The 19,465-nt window shown below is 42.1% G+C and overlaps 1 protein-coding gene across 2 annotated transcripts in view; it reads left to right on the forward strand.

The window, feature by feature from the left end:
• Nucleotides 1–19,465, forward strand: part of LOC126470361 (tolloid-like protein 1) — a 595,917-nt gene that overhangs the window by 321,532 nt on the left and 254,920 nt on the right. For both annotated transcript variants that reach the window (XM_050098158.1, XM_050098159.1), the window contains exon 4: nucleotides 5,641–5,819. In XM_050098158.1, coding sequence (XP_049954115.1) covers nucleotides 5,641–5,819 — 179 coding nt within the window. The remainder of the gene's footprint in view (nucleotides 1–5,640; nucleotides 5,820–19,465) is intronic.

Below are 19,465 nucleotides of genomic sequence, written 5' to 3' on the forward strand. Positions count from 1 at the left end.
TCAATCAATAAGTAATATTACAATCAATTTAATTCGTCATGGTTGCAAAATACTGACACGAATGATTTACAGAAGAAAGGAGAAACTGGAGGAAGATGATCTCGGGGAATACAGAAACAAACAAAACAGTACAGACCTTGTGATGTACAGGGTGTCCCAGGAAGAAAGATCAGTATTGAGGAATATGACAGAAACGAGCATTCGAAGCAAAAATTCTATTAAACATGGACTCCAAAACGTGTACCTTAAGAGCTATGAGCTCTTACCAGAAAAAAATGCCGAGTAAACGTGGCTCTAACACTTGCGTTTGAACGACTGGTTAAATTCTTACAATTTTCATAAAATTTACACGTGGTACGAGGACAATTATAGGACAACAGGAGTGTTTCTTGTTGAACATTCTGGCAAACAATTAATCATTTTAGTTCTCATATTGATTTTATTACAATTTTTTTGAATATCAGTAAATTATATTTTTATTGGCGGGTCTATACTTGGAATCTATGCTGTGACTAACTATCTTACTTAAAGCCATAAAAATTTTAAGTACACATTAACAACATGTCTGTCTTAAGAATAGACTACAATATGTCATTTCAGTGGTATGTTTTTGTTCCGGAAATATTTACATCCGATAATCATAATTAAGGCTACTTTTTTGCAATTACTCAGTGAGCATTTTTCTAGTCTATTGTCCTCCAAAAAATTTCTGTCTTCTAGCTCAGATACATTTTTGTGTGTAAAATAAACATTTCAGAAAATGAAATTCTCGGAAACTTCAGTTCAAAGTTATACACTAAGTGATCAAAAGTATCCGGACACCCCGTAAAAACATACTTTTTCATATTAGGTACATTGTGCTGCCACCTACTGCCAGGTACTCCATATCAGCGACCTCAGTGGTAATTAGACATCGCGAGAGAGCAGAATGGGGCGCTCCGCAGAATTCACGGACTTCGAACGTCGTCAGGTGATTGCGTGTCACTTGTTTCATACGTCTGTACGCAAGATTTCCACACTCCTAAACATACCTAGGTCCACTGGTTCCGATGTGATAGTGAAGCGGAAACGTGAAGGAACACGTACAGCCCAAAAGCGTACAGGCCAACCTCGTCTGTTGACAGACAGAGACCGCAGACTGTTGAAGAAGGTCGTAATGAGCAATAGGCAGACGTCAATCCAGACCATCGCACAGGAATTCCAAACTACATCAGGATCCACTGCAAGGACTATGGCAGTTAGTCAGTAGGTGAGAAAGCTTGGATTTCATGGTCGAGCGGCTGCTCGTAAGCCACACATCACGCCGGTAAATGCCAAACAACGTCTCGCTTGGTGTAAGGAGCTTAAATATTGGACGACTGAGTAGTGGAAAAACGTTGTGTCGAGCGACGAATCACGGGACACAGTGTGGTGATCCGATGGCAGAGCGTGGGTATGGCGAATGCCCGGCGAACATCATCTGCGAGCGTGTGTAGTGCCAACAGTAAAATTCGGAGGCGGTGGTGTTATGGTGTGGTCGGATTTTTCATGGAGGGGCACCATCACACACGGGCGTACATTGATGTTTTAAGCACCTTGTTGCTTCCCACTGTTGAAGAGCAATGCGGATGGCGATTGCATCTTTCAACACGATTGAGCACCTGTTCATAATGCACGGCCTGTGGTTAGATAACAATAACATCCCTGTAATGGACTGGTCTCCACAGGGTCCTGACCTGAATGCTATAGAAGACCTTTGGAATGTCTTGGAATGCCGACTTCGTGCTAGGCCCCATCGACCGACATCTATACCTCTCCTCAATACAGCATTCCGTGAAGAATGGGCTGCCATTCTCCGAGAAACCTTCCAGCACCTAATTGAACGTATGCCTGCGAAAGTGGAAGCTGACATCAAGGCTAAGGGTGGGCCAACACCATATTGAATCCCAGCATCACCAATGGAGGACGCCAGAAACTTCTAAGTCATTTTCAGCCAGGTGTCCGGATACTTTTGATCACATAGCGTATTTGATCTATGACTCACCTCTTTTGTTCCTAATACATTCCATCTGAATAATCTTGGTTTACGTGTCCCTCTTCTTTCTTCATAAATGCAGCGCTCGGTGGACTGATACTGTCAAGAAGTATCCGTGTGTATTTCTCAAGTCTTGGAAGTGCTGGTATATATATGACAGCATAAACGTTTATGCTGCTCTTATGTATGCTATTCTAATATTTCAATTGTAGTCTCTTCCTCTGCATAATCCAAAAGAATACCCAGTTTTAATTACTCCACGGAAATTACAAAACGTTTGAAGCTTTCTGGCCACAATTTTCTGCCTTCAAAATCTTCTGAAATTTTAGTATCAAGTATTCCACATAGTGCACACACAGTAAAATCCTTTAGAAGCCTACACAAAGCACTCAGTCCACTAATTATGAAACTCCATTCAGTTACATTGTCTTAATCAGTTTCCTTAAATGTTTCACTTTGGGTTTTCAAATATTTGAGCTTGTGTCTTGAGGCACTTGGGATCGACCTAACATCAAGTCGGTCTATAGATGCACTTCCATAGTTTCTGCTTCCTGGCCAATTACCCGACTGCCATAAATCTTACGTTTTCCAGTACCAAAACACTTTTTGGAGGCATAATAACTTTCTAGAATGACAAAATAGTAACAACTCACACTACAGAAAAGTTGGTAAGCAAAACACCGCTCGAAAACCAAGAATATACATGGGGAAACACAAGATTATCGCATAGCGGATCTTCTGACAGGGCAACCAACTCGAAAAACAGTTATATTGTATATATTTCTCGAGTGGGAGTCAAATGAAAACAGAGGCCCTAAGTCGTGTGAAAATAGAGAAAATATGAGTGTGGCCGCACGCGGAGAGGTCTTTAAGTTGGTATTTAAACAACTTTCCGATGTTCGGTTCAGTTCTTTTAACTACATTTTTGTTCAAAAAATCTAAACTTCGAGTTAAGATTAAAATTAAAATCGATTTTTTGAGGTGGATGCATAGGCAAGTGACAGTAAGGCATATGAGCGCAATCTGTAGAAAAGATGCGTTTCACAGTAGCGAAGGTTAAAAAGAGCTCATGGTTATTGAGGCATTCTTGTTTTGGTCAATACTACCACAGCCCGAAAGATGGAAATCAAAGAGCTTGCAATACAGGAGATTTTTTTCACAAAGTCAAAGATGAAGAAGTACTCATAGCTCTCAAGGGACGCGGTTTAGAGCCCTTGTTTACTAGGTTCTTTTGCTTCAAATGATCGTCCCTGTCATATACTGCATCTGAATATTGACCATTCCTCCTATTGAGATACTCTGTACAGCGATAAGATTGAAAAAAGGAAAATATGCGTTTTATAGCATTTATTGATTTGGAAAAAGCCATTAACAATATGAACTGATATATTCTCTTCATTTTCAGTGTAGTAAGAATGAAACACATGGGCCGAAATGTTATATGCAACCAATAGAAAAACCAGACTACAGTTCTAAAAGTCGAAGGACATGAAAGAAAAGCCGTAGTTGACAAGGGATTGAGAGAGGGTTGCAGCCTGTCATCGATGTCATTCAGTCTACAGACTGAGCAAGCTGTGATACAAGGAGAAAAGTGTAAGAGAAATTGAAGTTCAGGAAGAAGAAATAAAAATGTTAAGATTTGAGATGACAACTGTAATTTTGTCAGAGACGACAAATGTCTAGGAAAAACAGTTTAACAGAATAGGTAATGCTCTGAAACGTGGTTAGAGGATGAACATCGAGAGAAGTAAAACGAGGATAACTGAACGTATACCAATTAAATTAGGCGATGCTGAGGAAATTATATTAGGAAATGATAAACTAAAAGTTTTGTTATTCAGGCAGTAAAATAACCGATGATGGCCGAAGTGGATAGCACATGAATTTCAGGCTGGATATTAGAGGGAAAGCCTTTCTGAAAAAGATTAATTGCTGAACATCTATTATAATTTTTAAGTATAGGAATTTTGAAGGTATTTTTTTTCTACGGAAGTGAAACGTGTACGATAAGCAGTTCTGATAAGAGAAGAAGTTTTTGAAATGTGATGCTATAGAAGAATCCTGCTGGCTAACTGGGAACAGACTGAGCAACTGATTGGGACAATGAATAGTAAATTTGATAACGAAAGGAAGAGTGGAGGAGGGGTAAAAATTGTAATGGAAGTCCAAGGCTCGAATACAGTAAGGTTGTTCAGATGAGTGTAGATTCTAGTATTTATTTAGAAATAAAGAGACTTTCATCCTACTGAAGACCGCAACAACAACATTCTGCCGCGAGGTCTTGGGTGTCCTGCCATGGTTCGCGCGGCTCCCTCCGTCGGAGATTCGAGTCCTCCCTCGGGCATGGGTGTGTGTGTTGTCCTTAGCGTAAGTTAGTTTAAGTTAGTGTGTAAGCATAGGGACCGATGACCTCAGCAGTTTGATCCCATAGGAACTTACCACAAATTTTCAACAACGTTCTGTGTTTCAAGACTACCGTGTCCCTATCCACACAGCTACCACCGTCCAGGCATGAGGACGAATTGCATCTCCCCTGGCCACCGCAGTCACCAGATCTCAACATTATTGAGCTTTTGTGGTCTGATTGGAGAGAAGAGTGTGTGATTCGTGTCCACTACCATCGTCGTTACCTGAACTTGTCACTATTTTGCAGGAAGAATAGTACAAGGGTCCCGTGAAAACCACACAGGACCTGCACGCATCCATTTCAAACGACTGGAAGCTGTTGTGAATGCCATTTTTACTTTAAGACATCATCGGAGGGATCTATAACGATACAGTTATGATACACTTTTATTTTGATATTTATTATTCGTAGATTGTAAAACAGTTCACATCTCGCTTTTTATGTAAATAAGTGATTACTTACAGTTCTTTGCGTTTTTAGTTGGTATCTGCGCATCCTCTCATCTGGTCACATGCTGGAGGTCGCACTATCGGTCTGTTCACGCAACGTAAGCATGTTTTTACGTTTCGAACATTTTTCTTCCCCCTTTTCATTTTGTTTGCCCTATTGTCTATTCACGAAATGTAAGCATGTTTTTACGTTTCGAACATTTTTCTTCCCACTTTTCATTTTGTTTGCCCTTGTGACAGAAGACTGATAGTGCATCTCAACACCAAGGGCAAACAAAATGAAAAGTGGGCAGAAAAATGTTCGAAACATGAAAACATGCTTATGCTTCGGTAACGACATGGTTATGTTTCGTAAATAGAGCGGCAGTGCGACCTCCAGCAGGTGACCAGATGAGAGGAAACGCAGATGCGAACGAAAAACACTAAGAACCGTAAGTAATCACTTATTTGCATAAAAAGCGAGAAGTGAAGTGTTTTATAACCTATGAATAATACATATCAAGACAAAAGTGTATCATAACTGTACCATCATAGATTCCACTGGTAATGCCTCAAAGTGAAAAAAGGAGAAACACATCAGGGAGAATAAAACACAGTGCAACAAGAGAAGGTGTATTTTATTTACAAAATATGCATTGATAAACGTTAATGAATCTGGTAGTGTGCTTTATAGCAAAACCGTACAGATCCGTAGTGTAAATCTTATCTCGGAGAGCACCAAAAACATTCCGGCCCACTTCCCGACATAGTTTTCTGTTGGTCTTATGTAGATGCTGCTCTTTCGTGGGGAAGCGTGGGAATGGCCCACAAGCTATCAGCATCGGCAAGAACTGCGACAAGTTCGGCATCGTTGTACACGAGCTGGGCCACGTAGTAGGCTTCTGGCACGAACACACCCGCCCAGACCGCGACCACCACGTGCAGATCGTGCGCGAGAATATCATGACAGGTAAGCATTGCATTACTCATATTCTAATTAAAAATACTCTCTTACGTAGTAATAAAATTTGTTTTTCCACAATCAGCCAGCCAATACAAAAACATGTAATAATACCACGTGATTTGGGCAAATGTCTGGGAAAAATTAGCCGCTCCGGTATAGCCTGGTGTCTGTAAAACTCGACATATTTTGACAAGTTCTCTTGTTTCTAGTTTGTAAGGTACACATGTTGTGCTGTGGAGGCGATCTTTATGGTTGCAACTGAAGAATACACCTCGTACACCGCGATCGCACTGTAGAAAATGTCTTTGCTCCCAGGTGACCGGTTTCAGCAGTCTTACGCTGCCATCATACGATCTTGCGGAACATTTATGGCACTTTTACAAGTTCCATAAGATAAGATGATGGCAACATAAGATTGTTGAAACCTGTCGCAGCAATAAAATTATCTATACTGTAATTGCGGCGTAGGAAGTGTGTTCTTCATTCCTAAGTTTCTTGCAATCAGTGCTTGGCTAATCTATTAACGCATTCCTACATGTTGCAACCTATAGATGAAACCTGGGCATTTACTGTAGTCTGTGTACTGTAATTTGTTCGTAATATACGATGCCTGCTGTATTAAATTATCCAGACGCAATATGTACCATGAAATCTACGTTCCACAAACTTTATACAAACATACATAATTTAGTCAGCCACCGCAGTATCTGTTTCTATGTGACGGTTAACCTCAGGAACTACTGTAGGATTTTGGTACGGTTTTAACTAAGGATAGACTATTCCACGAGGAAGATTTGTGTGTATAATTGATAAATACAGTACTTCGTACAATCTAACTGAACTATGATGAATTATAGTGCTCCTTCGTGTTTCTCCTTCTACATGTCAAGACTAATCTCAGGGACTATTGTAGAGACTTTGAGATGGTTTCCAGTAACAGATAGGTTGAGTGACGAGGAAGGTTTGCGAGTACAATTTATTACCGCTACCAAACAAGCTGTAGATACAAATAAACCCACCCAAGGAATATATTTCTATTTTGATCAGCTTTGAGTATGTTGTAGTGTAGAGCAAATGAAGACATACATTTTTTTTATACGTGCACATAAAGCAGTTAAGCTTGTGAAACATCCCCTTGTAAAAATTTAATTTAATATTTCTGAATGAATACTGTGGAAATGGTAACACATAAAAAAAATTCAAATAGAAGTTCTGGGATTTTAATGCACGTTACAACGGCGCACCCGTATGTGTCCGAAAAGTTAAGTTTTCGAAATCTAGCTGGCAGGTGTGGCCGAGCGATTCTAGGCACTTCAGTCCGGAACTACGCGACCGCTACGGTCGCAGGCTCTAATCCTGCCACGGGCATGGCTAAATGGTTCAAATAGCTCTGAGCACTATGGGGCTCAACATCTGAGGTCATCAGTCCCCTAGAACTTAGAACTACTTAAACCTAACTAACCTAAGGACATCACACACATCCATGCCCGAGGCAGGATTCGAACCTGCGACCGTAGCGGTCGCGTGGTTCCAGACTGTAGCGCCTAGAATCGCTCGGCCACCCCAGCTGGCGCCTCGGGCATGGATGTGTGTGATGTCCTTAGGTTAGTTAGGTTTAAGTAGTTCTAAGTTCTAGGGAACTGATGACCACAGCTGTTAAGTCCCATGGTGCTCAGAGCCATTTTTTTGAACATCTGTATATTATTTTGCTCTACACTACAACAGATTAAAATGCGATCAAAAGCTAAGTTTATCCCTTGGGTAGATTTACTTGTTAGTGCTACTAGTGCGAAGCCAGGGGGGGTCGCTAGTCCAGTAATACACACCAAGACAAAAATGAAGACGCACTTCGAAGCAGTTGTCCGAATGGGACGGAAATCGGCAGATGCGATGCACGTACATGTGCACACAAACATAATATTATAGTTTCAGAAAAAATTGATGATTTATTCAAGAACAATAATTTAATAAATTGAGCAGGTCAACAGCGCGTTGCATTCCCTCTGGCCCTTATGCAAGCAGTTACTCGACTTGGCATTGATTGTTCGATGTCCTCCTCAGGGATATCTGCCAAATTCTGTACAACTGGTCTTTTAGATAGCCAGAATTCTGAGCTGATTGGAGAGCCCTGTCCATCATGCTCCAAACTTTCTCAACTGGAGAAAGATCCGGCGACATTGCTCATCAAGATAAGATTTGGCAATTACGAAGACAAACAGTACAAACTGTCTCCGCGTACGAGCAGTGATTATAATGCTGAAATGTAGTCCCAGGATAGCTTGCCATGAAAGGCAACAAAACGTGGCGTAGAACATCATAGATGTACCGCTGTGCTGCAAGCGTGCCACGGACGACAATCAAAGGGATCCATCTATGAAATGAAATGGACTCCCCAGACCATCACTCCTGGATGTCGGGGCAAATGGCAGGCGACAGTCAGGTTGGTGTCCTACCGTTGTCTGGGGCGTCTCCAGACACATCTTCGCTAGCCATTGGGGCCTAGTTCGAAGCGGGACTTATCGCCGAAGACAGTTCTGGTCCTGCCAGTGAGATTCCAGGCCGAAGACGTGCATGGAGACGCCCTGGATAGCAGTGGGATACCAACCTAAATGTCGTCCGCCATACGGCCCGACAACAAGGAGTGGTGGTCTGAGGTCCCATTTCTTTTCATAGCAAGATCCCTTTAATTGTCATCCGCGGCACCCTCATAGCACAGTGGTACATCGACGATATTCTACCCCCAGTTTTGTTCCCCTTGATGGCAAGCCATGTTGGGCTTACATTTCAGCAAGATAATGTCGTCCCGGACACGGCGACAGTTTCCACTGCTTGTCCTCGTGTTTGCCAAACCTTATCTCGGCGAGCAAATTTTGAAAATTTGTGGTAAGTTCTATGGGACCAAACTGCTGAGGTCATCGGTCCCTAGGCTTACACACTGCTTAATCCAACTTAAACTAACTTACGCTAAGGACAACACACACACCCATGCCATAGAGAGGACTCGAACCTCCGACGCGGGGAGCCACGCGAACCGTGGCAAGGCGCCGTAGACCGCACGGCTACCCAGCGCGGCTCTCGGCGAGCAAGGTCGCCGGATCTCTAGTCGGTTGAGAGAGTTTGGAGCAATGTGGGCAGGGCTCTCCAACCAGCTCGGGATTTTGACGATCTAAAGTGCGGCACGATATCCCACAGGAGACCATCCAACAATTCCATCAATTAATGCCAAGCCGAATCACTGCTTGCTAAAGATCCAGAGGTGGACCAACTCGTTATTGACTTGCTCAGTTTTTGAAGCGCTTTATCTTGAATAAATCATCCAGATTTTCTAAAACTGTCGTCATCTGTTTGTCTGTACATGTACATAACATCTACTGATTTCCGTTCTATTCGGATAATTGCTTCGTGGTTGGTCGTTTCTTTTGTCTTAGAGTGTACATGCAAATATGTGTTGCTACTCCTGCGAACGTGAAAACTCGGAAGTTTTCTCTAATATTACAAAGCCACGTAATTTCAAAGTTTTATTTTATGTTGGTCTTCAAAAGAATGCTATCGATGTTGGTCATTGGATTCTTTGTAATCTCTGTAATGTCGCAGACAGCGTATCACTATCAATATTATTACACCAGGGTGTAATATACATTTTGTGGCAGAGTGGGATGTTTCCCTATTATCTAACCAACACGTGTTGAGGAACATAGGGCCCAACATTCTGCGTCGTATAAGTCATGACATATGGATAAAATCATGGACTCACTCAATTGAGGAAACTGATTGATTTCGAAATGTCATTTTTTAGAGGTACATGGGTTCAGACATTCTGTCTAAAAGTTTTCACATATGTTATGCTTATCCAGGTAACGATAAAGATGGAACTGAAAAGGGAGCATTAACTGTAATCATTGCTTTCGTGAATCTAAGAAGTTAACTGGTAGAAACTGCGAAACTACATATATTCCAAATAAATATTGAAATTGCTGTCAAATATTGCAGAGGACGATCGTTGCAGCTCGTATACAGAGGTCAATTACAGCAAGATCCGCCGATAGTGCATAGGGATCGGTTCCTATCAAAGGGCACGGCCGACTTCCTTACCCGTCCTTTCCTAACCCGATGGGACCGATGACCTCGGCGCTGTGTAAGGGCCACCGTTCACAAGATTTTTTCATTCTGTTCCATAGAACACCGTCGTTGGTGTGTAGAGAGGTGTAAGGTGGTTTTATGGGGAGGTGAATGACTGCACCCAGGGAGCGGCGACCGGCAAGTGGTGCGGCCACCGTGCCGGCCGGGGTGGCCGAGCGGTTCTAGGCGCTACAGTTTGGAACCGCGCGACCGCTACGGTTGCAGGTTCGAATCCTGCCTCGGGTATGGATGTGTGTGATGTCCTTAGGATAGTTAGGTTTAAGTAGTTCTAAGTTCTAGGGGACTGATGTCCTGAGAAGTTAAATCCCATAGTGCTCAGAGCCATTTGAATTTTGCGCCCACCGTATTGTCGGAAGACGGCTGCTGTGTTCGGGGTGCGACCTGCTACATCTTGACAGAAGGCAGGCTGCTGCTCGAGTAGATCGGCGGCTCACAGCGCTATGGCACCGAGTCCGGTGGGCAGAATTAGTGCAGGAAGCAGGTACCCCGGCAGGGATTCGAACCCGTGGCTATGGCACCGAGTCCGGTGGGCAGAATTAGTGCAGGAAGCAGGTACCCCGGCAGGGATTCGAACCCGTGATTGTGGCTGGTGGCTCCATATCGTTGCCTGGTGATCGTAGCCCCTGCGTCTTGATGGTACTGCTGGACTGAGAATTACTCTGCTATGGAATCAACGGTTATTTATACCAGACAGCAATGCACTTAGTAACTTTCTCAGGAACACCACTGTAATCCTGGTGCTGGAGACATTACCATGCCTGTGCCATGATGGTACTGCGAGTAAGGGTACCCATCTGACAATATTTTCACATGGTTGTTGCCTCAATCCAAATGTCAACAGACGGCGTTCACCGGCTGATAATGCAATGTTCCACCACACATTCTCACAAATTTTACTCTTAACTTGGTAGCGACACTACACATCTATTGTTCTGCAAAATACTACACTGGGTAGACCATTCTCTGACATTCTTGCTATACGGCCCTCCCAGTTCAATCTTCTCTTCTTCAGCACTTCGCCGACTTTATGACTTTTGTACATCTGTCTTAATTCTTTGTCCTCTGCAGTATTTGGCAAAAATGTTTTACTTCGCATTTTATGTTAAACCAAATATTGTTAGGTCGCTTTCTGTTTCCTGTAATTTTGGTTGGTTGGTTGGTTGGTTGATTCGAGGGAGGGGTTCGAACAGCGAGATCGTCGGTCCCTTCGGGTTAGGAAAGGATGGGAAAGGAAGTCGACCGTGCCCTTTCATAGGAAACATCCCGGCATTTACCTGAAACGATTTAGGGAAACCACGGAAAACCTAAATCAGGATTAGTCGTCCTCCCCGAAAGCGAGTCCAGTGTGCTAACCACGGCTCCACCTCACTCTGTCTGTAATTTTGTTACTTTAGATTCCTTTTTTAAGGCTTGCTTTTAAGTTTTCTCTTCACCAGATTTCCTATGTTGTATTTAGCTAGTTCCATTCTATTTCTAGTTAGTTTTCCTACAAAAAAAATTACTGAAAGCATTTATATTGTTAAGTGGATCAAATTACAAGTTTCTCTGCAAATTTTCGGAAAAAAGGCTGTCCATGCTTTCTGCCAATACCAAACCTGAGACGGTTCATAAGCTCACATATAGGGTCGGCATACTACAGGAAAAGGAGTAAAGCAATGCAGAAAGGGAAAGATCTTTCATTAGTGGAAGTCATGTTTACACACTAATGAGCTGAAACATTTTCATCACTGTCTACCGCGAGGTTGTATACCCCTGGTAGTGCTGAGTGCTCGTGACGCGATAAGAGAAGTATATGACGGAACAGAAACGAGTGGAGAATCATTATAGTGACAATACGTGAATCAAATGTGGAAATCCGTCGACTTAAGTGACTTTCACAAAAGACAGATTGTTGTGGCCCAGTACCTGGGAGCGAGAATCTCGGAAATGGCAAAACTGGCCGGTCGTTCGCGTGCTACTGTCGTGAGCAGCTATGGAGAGTGGTTGAAGAACTCTGAAACCACGAGCAGGCGACAAGGAGTTGAACGTCCATACCTCATCAAAGAAAATAGGGATCAGAGGCTTTCCCGCTGTCTAAAGCAGGATAGGTGGCGATCTGTGGCAGTTCTGAGGACAGAGTACAGTGCTGCCCAGGCACAAGTGTTTTGTTGCGCGCCGTTCAGCGTACAACGCAGCAGAGGACCCCTACGTGTTCCCACGTTTATCCAACAACATCGCCAATTATGATTACAGTGCCCATGACATCATCGAGATTGGACAACGGATCAATGGAATCATGTCGCCTGGTCGAGTAAATCATATTTTTTGTAAACCAGGTTGCTGGTCGTGTTCAGATACGCTGTCATCCGAAACATGCAGCGAGCTACGGACGTACGTCGGTGGGAGCAGTATTATGTAATGGGGTACATTCACGTGGGCTTCCACAGGACCTGCGGTAGTAATCGAAGCCATCATGACAGCTGTGGACTACGTGAACTTTACTAGGGGCCACCTGTAACACATTAAGCTTGATGTCTTCCTCAGCAGCGATGGCATCCTCCATCAGGATAACTGCCAGTGTCACAACGCCAGAATCGTGCTGCAATGGTGTGAGTAGCATGATAATAAACTCACATTGATGTTTTGGCCCTCAAATTCGGCTTATCTGAATCCTACGAAACCCAGCTGAGACGCTATCGGGCGCTAACTTCGCGCTCACAAACAAACCGGCCGTGAATTGCGGCAAGGGTGGACCATCTTCTGGCACTGGACAAAATGTCCATTTAGCAGCTTGGTTTTCGACTATTATACTTTGTTGCCTTTATATTTATTTAGAGAGGCGAACATGAGAGTAATGCCCTTTCGATGGATCTCTTCCACTATTCTAACAAATACACTGGTGTTCAAAACATAAGGACGACGGTAATTTTCACATTATGAGTCACTGCCAAGTGCCATAGCTCTATGAAACTTCGATCAGTCATAGAAAGAATTGCTACAATATAGCATAGAAGGTAACTGAAAGAGATATGCAATGAGACGAACGGAAATGGCAAATACGACAGTTACACATTTCACCCCCATCCGTAATAGTCCCCTGGACATTAAGAAAGGCTGGGCGTTGTTCGTAATAGGTGTGTGATCGCCATGCACACCAATGCACGCTCTGTAACGTGCTCCCATGCTGGCCACAAGGCTGGTAAGAAGTTCTTGTGTTAGGCGTTCCATTCCACCACCAGCGCGGTTGAAAACACTGCTAGATTGTCATTGGTGTATGTGGTCGTGGTGCAGTACGTCTCCCCAACGCATCGCACACGTCTTCGATGGTATTTGAGTCGGGGGAACGGGCAGGCTAGCCCATTCGCCGAATATCCTTTCATTCCAAGAGCTCCTTCAACTGGACTGTTATATGTGGCCGCGCATTGTCATCCATAAAAATGAAGTTTTGGTCGAATGCACCCTGGAAAGAGGAGAGTACAGTGTTCCAATAACGTTGACCCGTAAAGGTACCGCGTTCAACGATTTGGAGCCCAGTACGCCCATGCAACATTATGCCTCCCCGCACCATAGCAGCTGGACCACCAAAACGACATGTTCAACAATACTGGACATACCCTAATCAGGCGAGAGGTGGGAAGATGTAAATCACCGAGGAACATTGTCGAATATGACCGTTTTGGTGGAGCACATGTTATTATGTGGGGAGGCATAGTGTTGCATGGGTGTACTGGCCTCAAAATCTTTGAACATGGCACACTCACCGCTGAACGTTATTGTGACACTGTACTCCTTCCTCACTAGCGTCTTTTCAGGGGTGCATTCGGTTCTGACTTCGTTTTTGTAGATAACAATGAGCGACCACATCGCACAGCCCGGGTGGAGGAGTTCTTGAAACGAGACGATAATCGGTGAATGGACTGGCTTGTCCGATCCCCCAACTTAAAGCCTATCGAGCACGTATGGTATACCTTTCGGAAACGTGTTGTAGCACGTCCGTGTGCACCACCGACCATTCAGCAGTTCTCAGCCGCGCTGGTGGAAGAATGGGAGGCCCTGCCACAAGAACTCCTTTCTATCCTTGTCGCCAGAATGAGGGCACGTCGCAGATCATACATTGCCGTCTGTGGTTATCACGCACCCTATTAAGACCCATGTCCGGCCTTTTGTATTGTTCAGCGGATAATCATGATTGCGTTAACTTCAGTGTAATTCGTGTCTTTGAAAGAAAGTGTCATTTCTGTTCGTCTCATTCCTTTCAGTCACCTTGGAATGCAATTGTAGTTATAGCTGTTATGTAACTGGATGACGTTTTGAAAACTTATAACCGAAAGACTGCAAAATCTGCAAAGCTTAATCTGTCTAAGAAACGAGCGAGGTACCACAGTTTCATTTTGATCAGTTCCTTATATTTGGCTCTATTTGATTTTCGAGGAGCTGAAAAACATGTCCAAAAAGTATAGAACACTAGAGTGCTCCAATTTGTAGAAAATCTTTCTAGTGACACCCTATCAGATCTTATCGGCGGGAGTATTAAATTGTAATATAGTCTTCTGTACTCACTGCAGCATTCGCCACTATTGAAAACAATGAAAAGCAGGTTCACCCTATTGCGTATTATCATCGCTCAGAATGTTATTTTAAACGTCCCTGAACTGTTCTAACTTAACTACTTAGATGACTCACCCCGTGTAAAAATGTTTCACTGAGTAAGATTTGCCATGGCTTAGTTCCTATGGATAAGCAAATATCTTATTTCAGAATCTTCCTCATAAGCTGTTCGTTTTTTGCACTGCTTTATCTCATGTAATTGCAGGTTGGGCTCTGCAAACAAATCAACCACTCTTATCCTATTCTAATAAATATCAAGCGGTATTTTTATTTCAGTGATCTCACACATCTCTCAGGTTTGTTGTGACACAGGCACATTCTTTAGTTAAGATGAGCTTGACTCGTTCGTATTTCACATTATCGATGAGGTTTGACAACGAAAGCCCGAAGAAACATGGCGACAAAAATCATCCAGACATAATTTGGCTGGCCTCTCTGTGTACCTAACGAGTGCTAATGTGTCGTAGAATGAAATGGATGCGATGCGCTGGCCCACGCATGCGCTCTTCATACACACGCAGGGGCTCCAGTGGCGCCGACCCGCACTGAGAGGATCCATCGCTCCTGCTTAACCTACTTCGGAGTGGTTGACGATATCTTATGAGGCAATCAAGACGTTTACTCCGATATCAGAATTGACTGCCTGCGCCCGCTATCACGTAGCATTAGTCCAAGTGTAGCTCGGAGCCTCATGGCTCACTGCGGTTTCCCGTAAATTCTCACAGTGGCTGTGCCTGAGCTTTTTTACTTTTATTCTTCCATACGCTTGATTACAAATATTTAAGGAACTATTCTATTTATATTGTCAGTAACAAACTTAAGGAAAAAACTGTAGGTGTTTTATTGTAATACGTTCGTGATGTCACTGATATAAAGTGCCCAGCACTGTAATTTGTTTGTGTTGAATGGTAATGTATATAGGCGAAAGCAGTTCGATAGTTCATTTCAGTTTTTGCTAGTAGAATTTCTCCACGTCATTTACCTATTTTAAATTTATCACTGTACTTTTCAAAGTTGCAATTGTAGCTGACTATTAATTGGCTCGTACAGACTCTGCAATGCGATTTACTTTTCTATTTCTATTGATACATTTCTTTGCCTAGTCATGGCAGATGTCGTTCCACAGTACGTACTATTTGAAAGGACGTTAATTTCTCTTACCTGATGATATTAAACGTAGTAGATTTAGTATTTCCATATGCAGCACTGCTTCTGCATATTAGACTTTTATTCAGGGGTAATCGTTTTTCGTTATTTTGGTCTTTATTTGGAAGACTGATTTGATGCAACTCTCCACGCTGACTATCCCGTACAAGCCTCTGTATCTCTGCCTGACTACTACAACCTGCATACATTTGAACCTACTTTCCGTAATCAATTTTAGGTCTTCTTCTACAATTTTAGCCGCTCCCCTCACAGTTTCCTTCACTGCCAAATTAAGTATTCCTTGATATCTCAATATGTGTCATATCAACCTTCCCTTCTTTTAGTCAAGTTGTTCCATAAATTTCTTTACTCCACAGCTCGATTCATTACCTCCGCACTACTGATCGGTCCACCAATCTCATCTTCAGCATTCTTCTATAGGACCACATTTCAAAACCTTCTATTTCCTTCTTGTCTGAACTGTTTACCGTCCATGTGACACTTTCGTAGAAGGCTCCACTCCAGACTTACCTCCAGAAAAGGCTTCCTAATATGATCTGATAGGGTGTCACTAGAAAGATTTTCTACAAATTGGAGTACTCTTGTGTTCTATACTTGTTGGACATGTTTTTCAGCTCCTCGAAAATCAAATAGAGCTAGATATAAGGAACTGATCAAAATGAATAATTCGATATTAACAAATCACCTTTCTTCAGAACTTTTTTTATATTGGCCGTGTCCATTTTAAATCCTCTTACTTCGGTCTTCATCAGTTACTTCGCTAGTCAAATAGCAAAATTCATTCACTACTTTTATTGTCTCATTTCCTAATCTAACTCTCTCAGCACCATCTAATTTAATTCGACTATATTCCACCACCTTTGTTGTGTTTTCGTCGAATTTAAACTCACAATCCCTTTTCAAGACACTTTTCATTCCGTTCAACTGAGCTTTCAAATCCTTGGTCGCTTCTGACTTAATTACAATGTCATCAGCAAACGTTAATGTTTTTATGTGCATCAGATTAAGCTTATCCGCTACTGATGTTTGGAATCCGTAACTGTGTCTTCTTGCTAATTTTTAAATACCTTTCCTAATCTTTTTTAAGTAGATGCTGTAGATGACGTTACACATGATTATTTCATGCAGTATATTCCAGTCAACATTGTCAAAAGCTTTGTCTATTTACAAGTGATATAAACGCAGATTTATCTTCCTTTAGTCTATCTTCTAAGATAAATCATAGGGTCAGTATTGCCTTGTCTGTTGCTACATTTCTCCGGAACGTAAACTGATCTTTGTCGAAGTCAGCTTCTATTAGTTCTTTTGTCGAATTCTTCTATAAATGATTCGTGTTATCATTTTGCATCCATTACTTATTAAATTGATGGTTCGGTAATATTCACAACTCTTTTCTTTGGAATTGGAATTATTACGAAGGTCGTCTTGAAAAGAAAGAACGTTTTGGCGTAACCAAACTAAGGCGAAAGACATCAACGCAAAACTTTATTTACAAAGTTACAGCACCTTACTCTATTGTTCAATATAGTCGCCAAAGCTATTAAGGCACTTATTGTAATGTGAGGACAATTTCTTCATTCGCATGTTGTACTCTTCTACAGCCAAAGATTTGAGTGGGGATGGCGCTGCTCATATCTGGTGGTCATCCTTTACAACCGAAAAATTCCTTCAAGTTAGGAATTAAGTTATAATCGTTTGGTACCATGTCAGGACTGTAAGGAGGATGTCCAAAAATTCCCGACTCAAGACGGTGAAGTTCATGCTGTTTTCATGTTGATATATGAGGCCGCACATTGTCATGAATGAAAAATGGTTCAAATGGCTCTGAGCACTATGGGACTTAACTACTGTGTTCATCAGTCCCCTAGAACTTAGAACTACTTAAACCTAACTAACCTTAGGACATCACACACATCCATGCCCGAGGCAGGATTCGAACCTGCGACCGTAGCGGTCACGCGGTTCCAGACTGTAGCGCCTATAACCGCACGGCCACTCCGGCCGGCATCATGAATGAAAAACACTTTAACTGACAACATTCCATGTCTCATAGAGTAGAATACATGGAATGTCGTTGGCAAAGTAAGAACTTCAGCGTGGTAAGTGGGATATTTCTGGACATCCTGCTTACAGCCCTGACTTGGCACGAAGTGTCTATCACTTATTCCCTAACCTGAAGGAATATTTGGATAGAAATCTGGTCTCAAATGATGAAGACCTCAAACAAGCAGTGACATCCGGACTCAAATCTTTGGCGGTAGAGGAGTTCGACATGGGAATGGAAAATATGGTCTCACGTTACAATAAATGCCTTGACAGCTACGGCGATTACACCGAAAAATAGAGTAAGGTACTGTAAATTTGTAAATAAAGATTTCAGTTGGTATCTTTCGTGTTTATTTAGTTATGCCACCCTAGTACATTCATACTGAAGTCGGACAGTATTTCACCGGTCTCATACGTCTTGCATATCAGGTGTAATAATTTTTATCGTGATATGTTCTTTCAAAGACCTCTATAATTCTCAAATTCTCCTCGCTGTATCGTACAGTATCTCCCTTCTCATCCTCATCTACCATAGACATGTATGCTTCTACAACATTGTATTTCTCCTCTGGCCATTCCTAGTTTTGTCATTTTGCACTACCTGTTAATTACATTTCTTTACATACGTATTCCGTTCTGCGTATTTCACGTTCCACATTTTGTATTTTCTCCTTCGTCTATTTATTTAAATATTTCATGTTCTGTCTAAGGATTTCTACTATGCCTTGTCCGTTTTGCCTGTTTGATCCTCTACTGGCGTCGCTATTTCATATCTCAAAGCTACCCATTGCTTATCCATTGTATTCCTTTGCCCTGTTTCAGTCAATCGTTGCCTCACACTCCCTTTGAAACTCTCCGCAACCTCTAGTTACTTTAACTTATCCAGATCACATACTGTTATTTTCCCAGTTTTCTTTAGTTCATGCCCAATAAATTACTCTCAGCGTCTACACCGGCTTCTTGAAATATTTTGTAGGCTAAAACTTGGTTTCAAAATATTAGTCTTACCATTATTTGTACTCTACACTGATTACACCACTTGGTGTGCTCCATTGCCATATCAACAGTTCCTTGATTTTCGTAAACTCAACATTTTCTTCTTTTTGATGTGTGTATATCTAGTTACTTTTAAGCCAGTTTCTCAATTCGAATTATGCAGGAATCGTTGCAGTGAAATACATTTTCATGTCAAAAAACGCGTAGTTCCTATATTGAAATTTTCGCTTATGACCTATCGCAATCACTGTTGAACTGAATCCTCTCCAGTGGCTCGGTTCTGCCTACAATCGCAGTACTGAAATAGTTAAGAGCGAATCACAATTTAACTCAACCGATAACGGATGCACTTTTGTTATGTGCCAGTTGCCAAGCTGAATCATCGTTAACGGCTATTGTACGAGAAATTCTGTCGAAAAGTCTCATTAACGGCGTATCGCGGCTTCCACATCTCTACTTTTAAAGAAAGAACGGATTATATCATTTTATCCTTTTCACTGCACAATATAACATTAGAGGTCACGAAATTCTAAAACAATATCCTTACGTCCTTTTGAAAAGTGCTCTCTGGTATTGTTCTCGCATATTTTACTTTACAAAACGACGACCTTCAATCACTTTGTGCTGTTTGTATTTGATAAGCTCAGATCAGAAATCCAAGAAATAATAAAAATATACTAGCGATAAGGTCTATCAAAATATCTACTGCCGACATT

The sequence above is a fragment of the Schistocerca serialis genome, chromosome 3, assembly GCF_023864345.2.
Source record: "Schistocerca serialis cubense isolate TAMUIC-IGC-003099 chromosome 3, iqSchSeri2.2, whole genome shotgun sequence".
Taxonomy (NCBI): Eukaryota; Metazoa; Arthropoda; class Insecta; order Orthoptera; family Acrididae; genus Schistocerca; species Schistocerca serialis.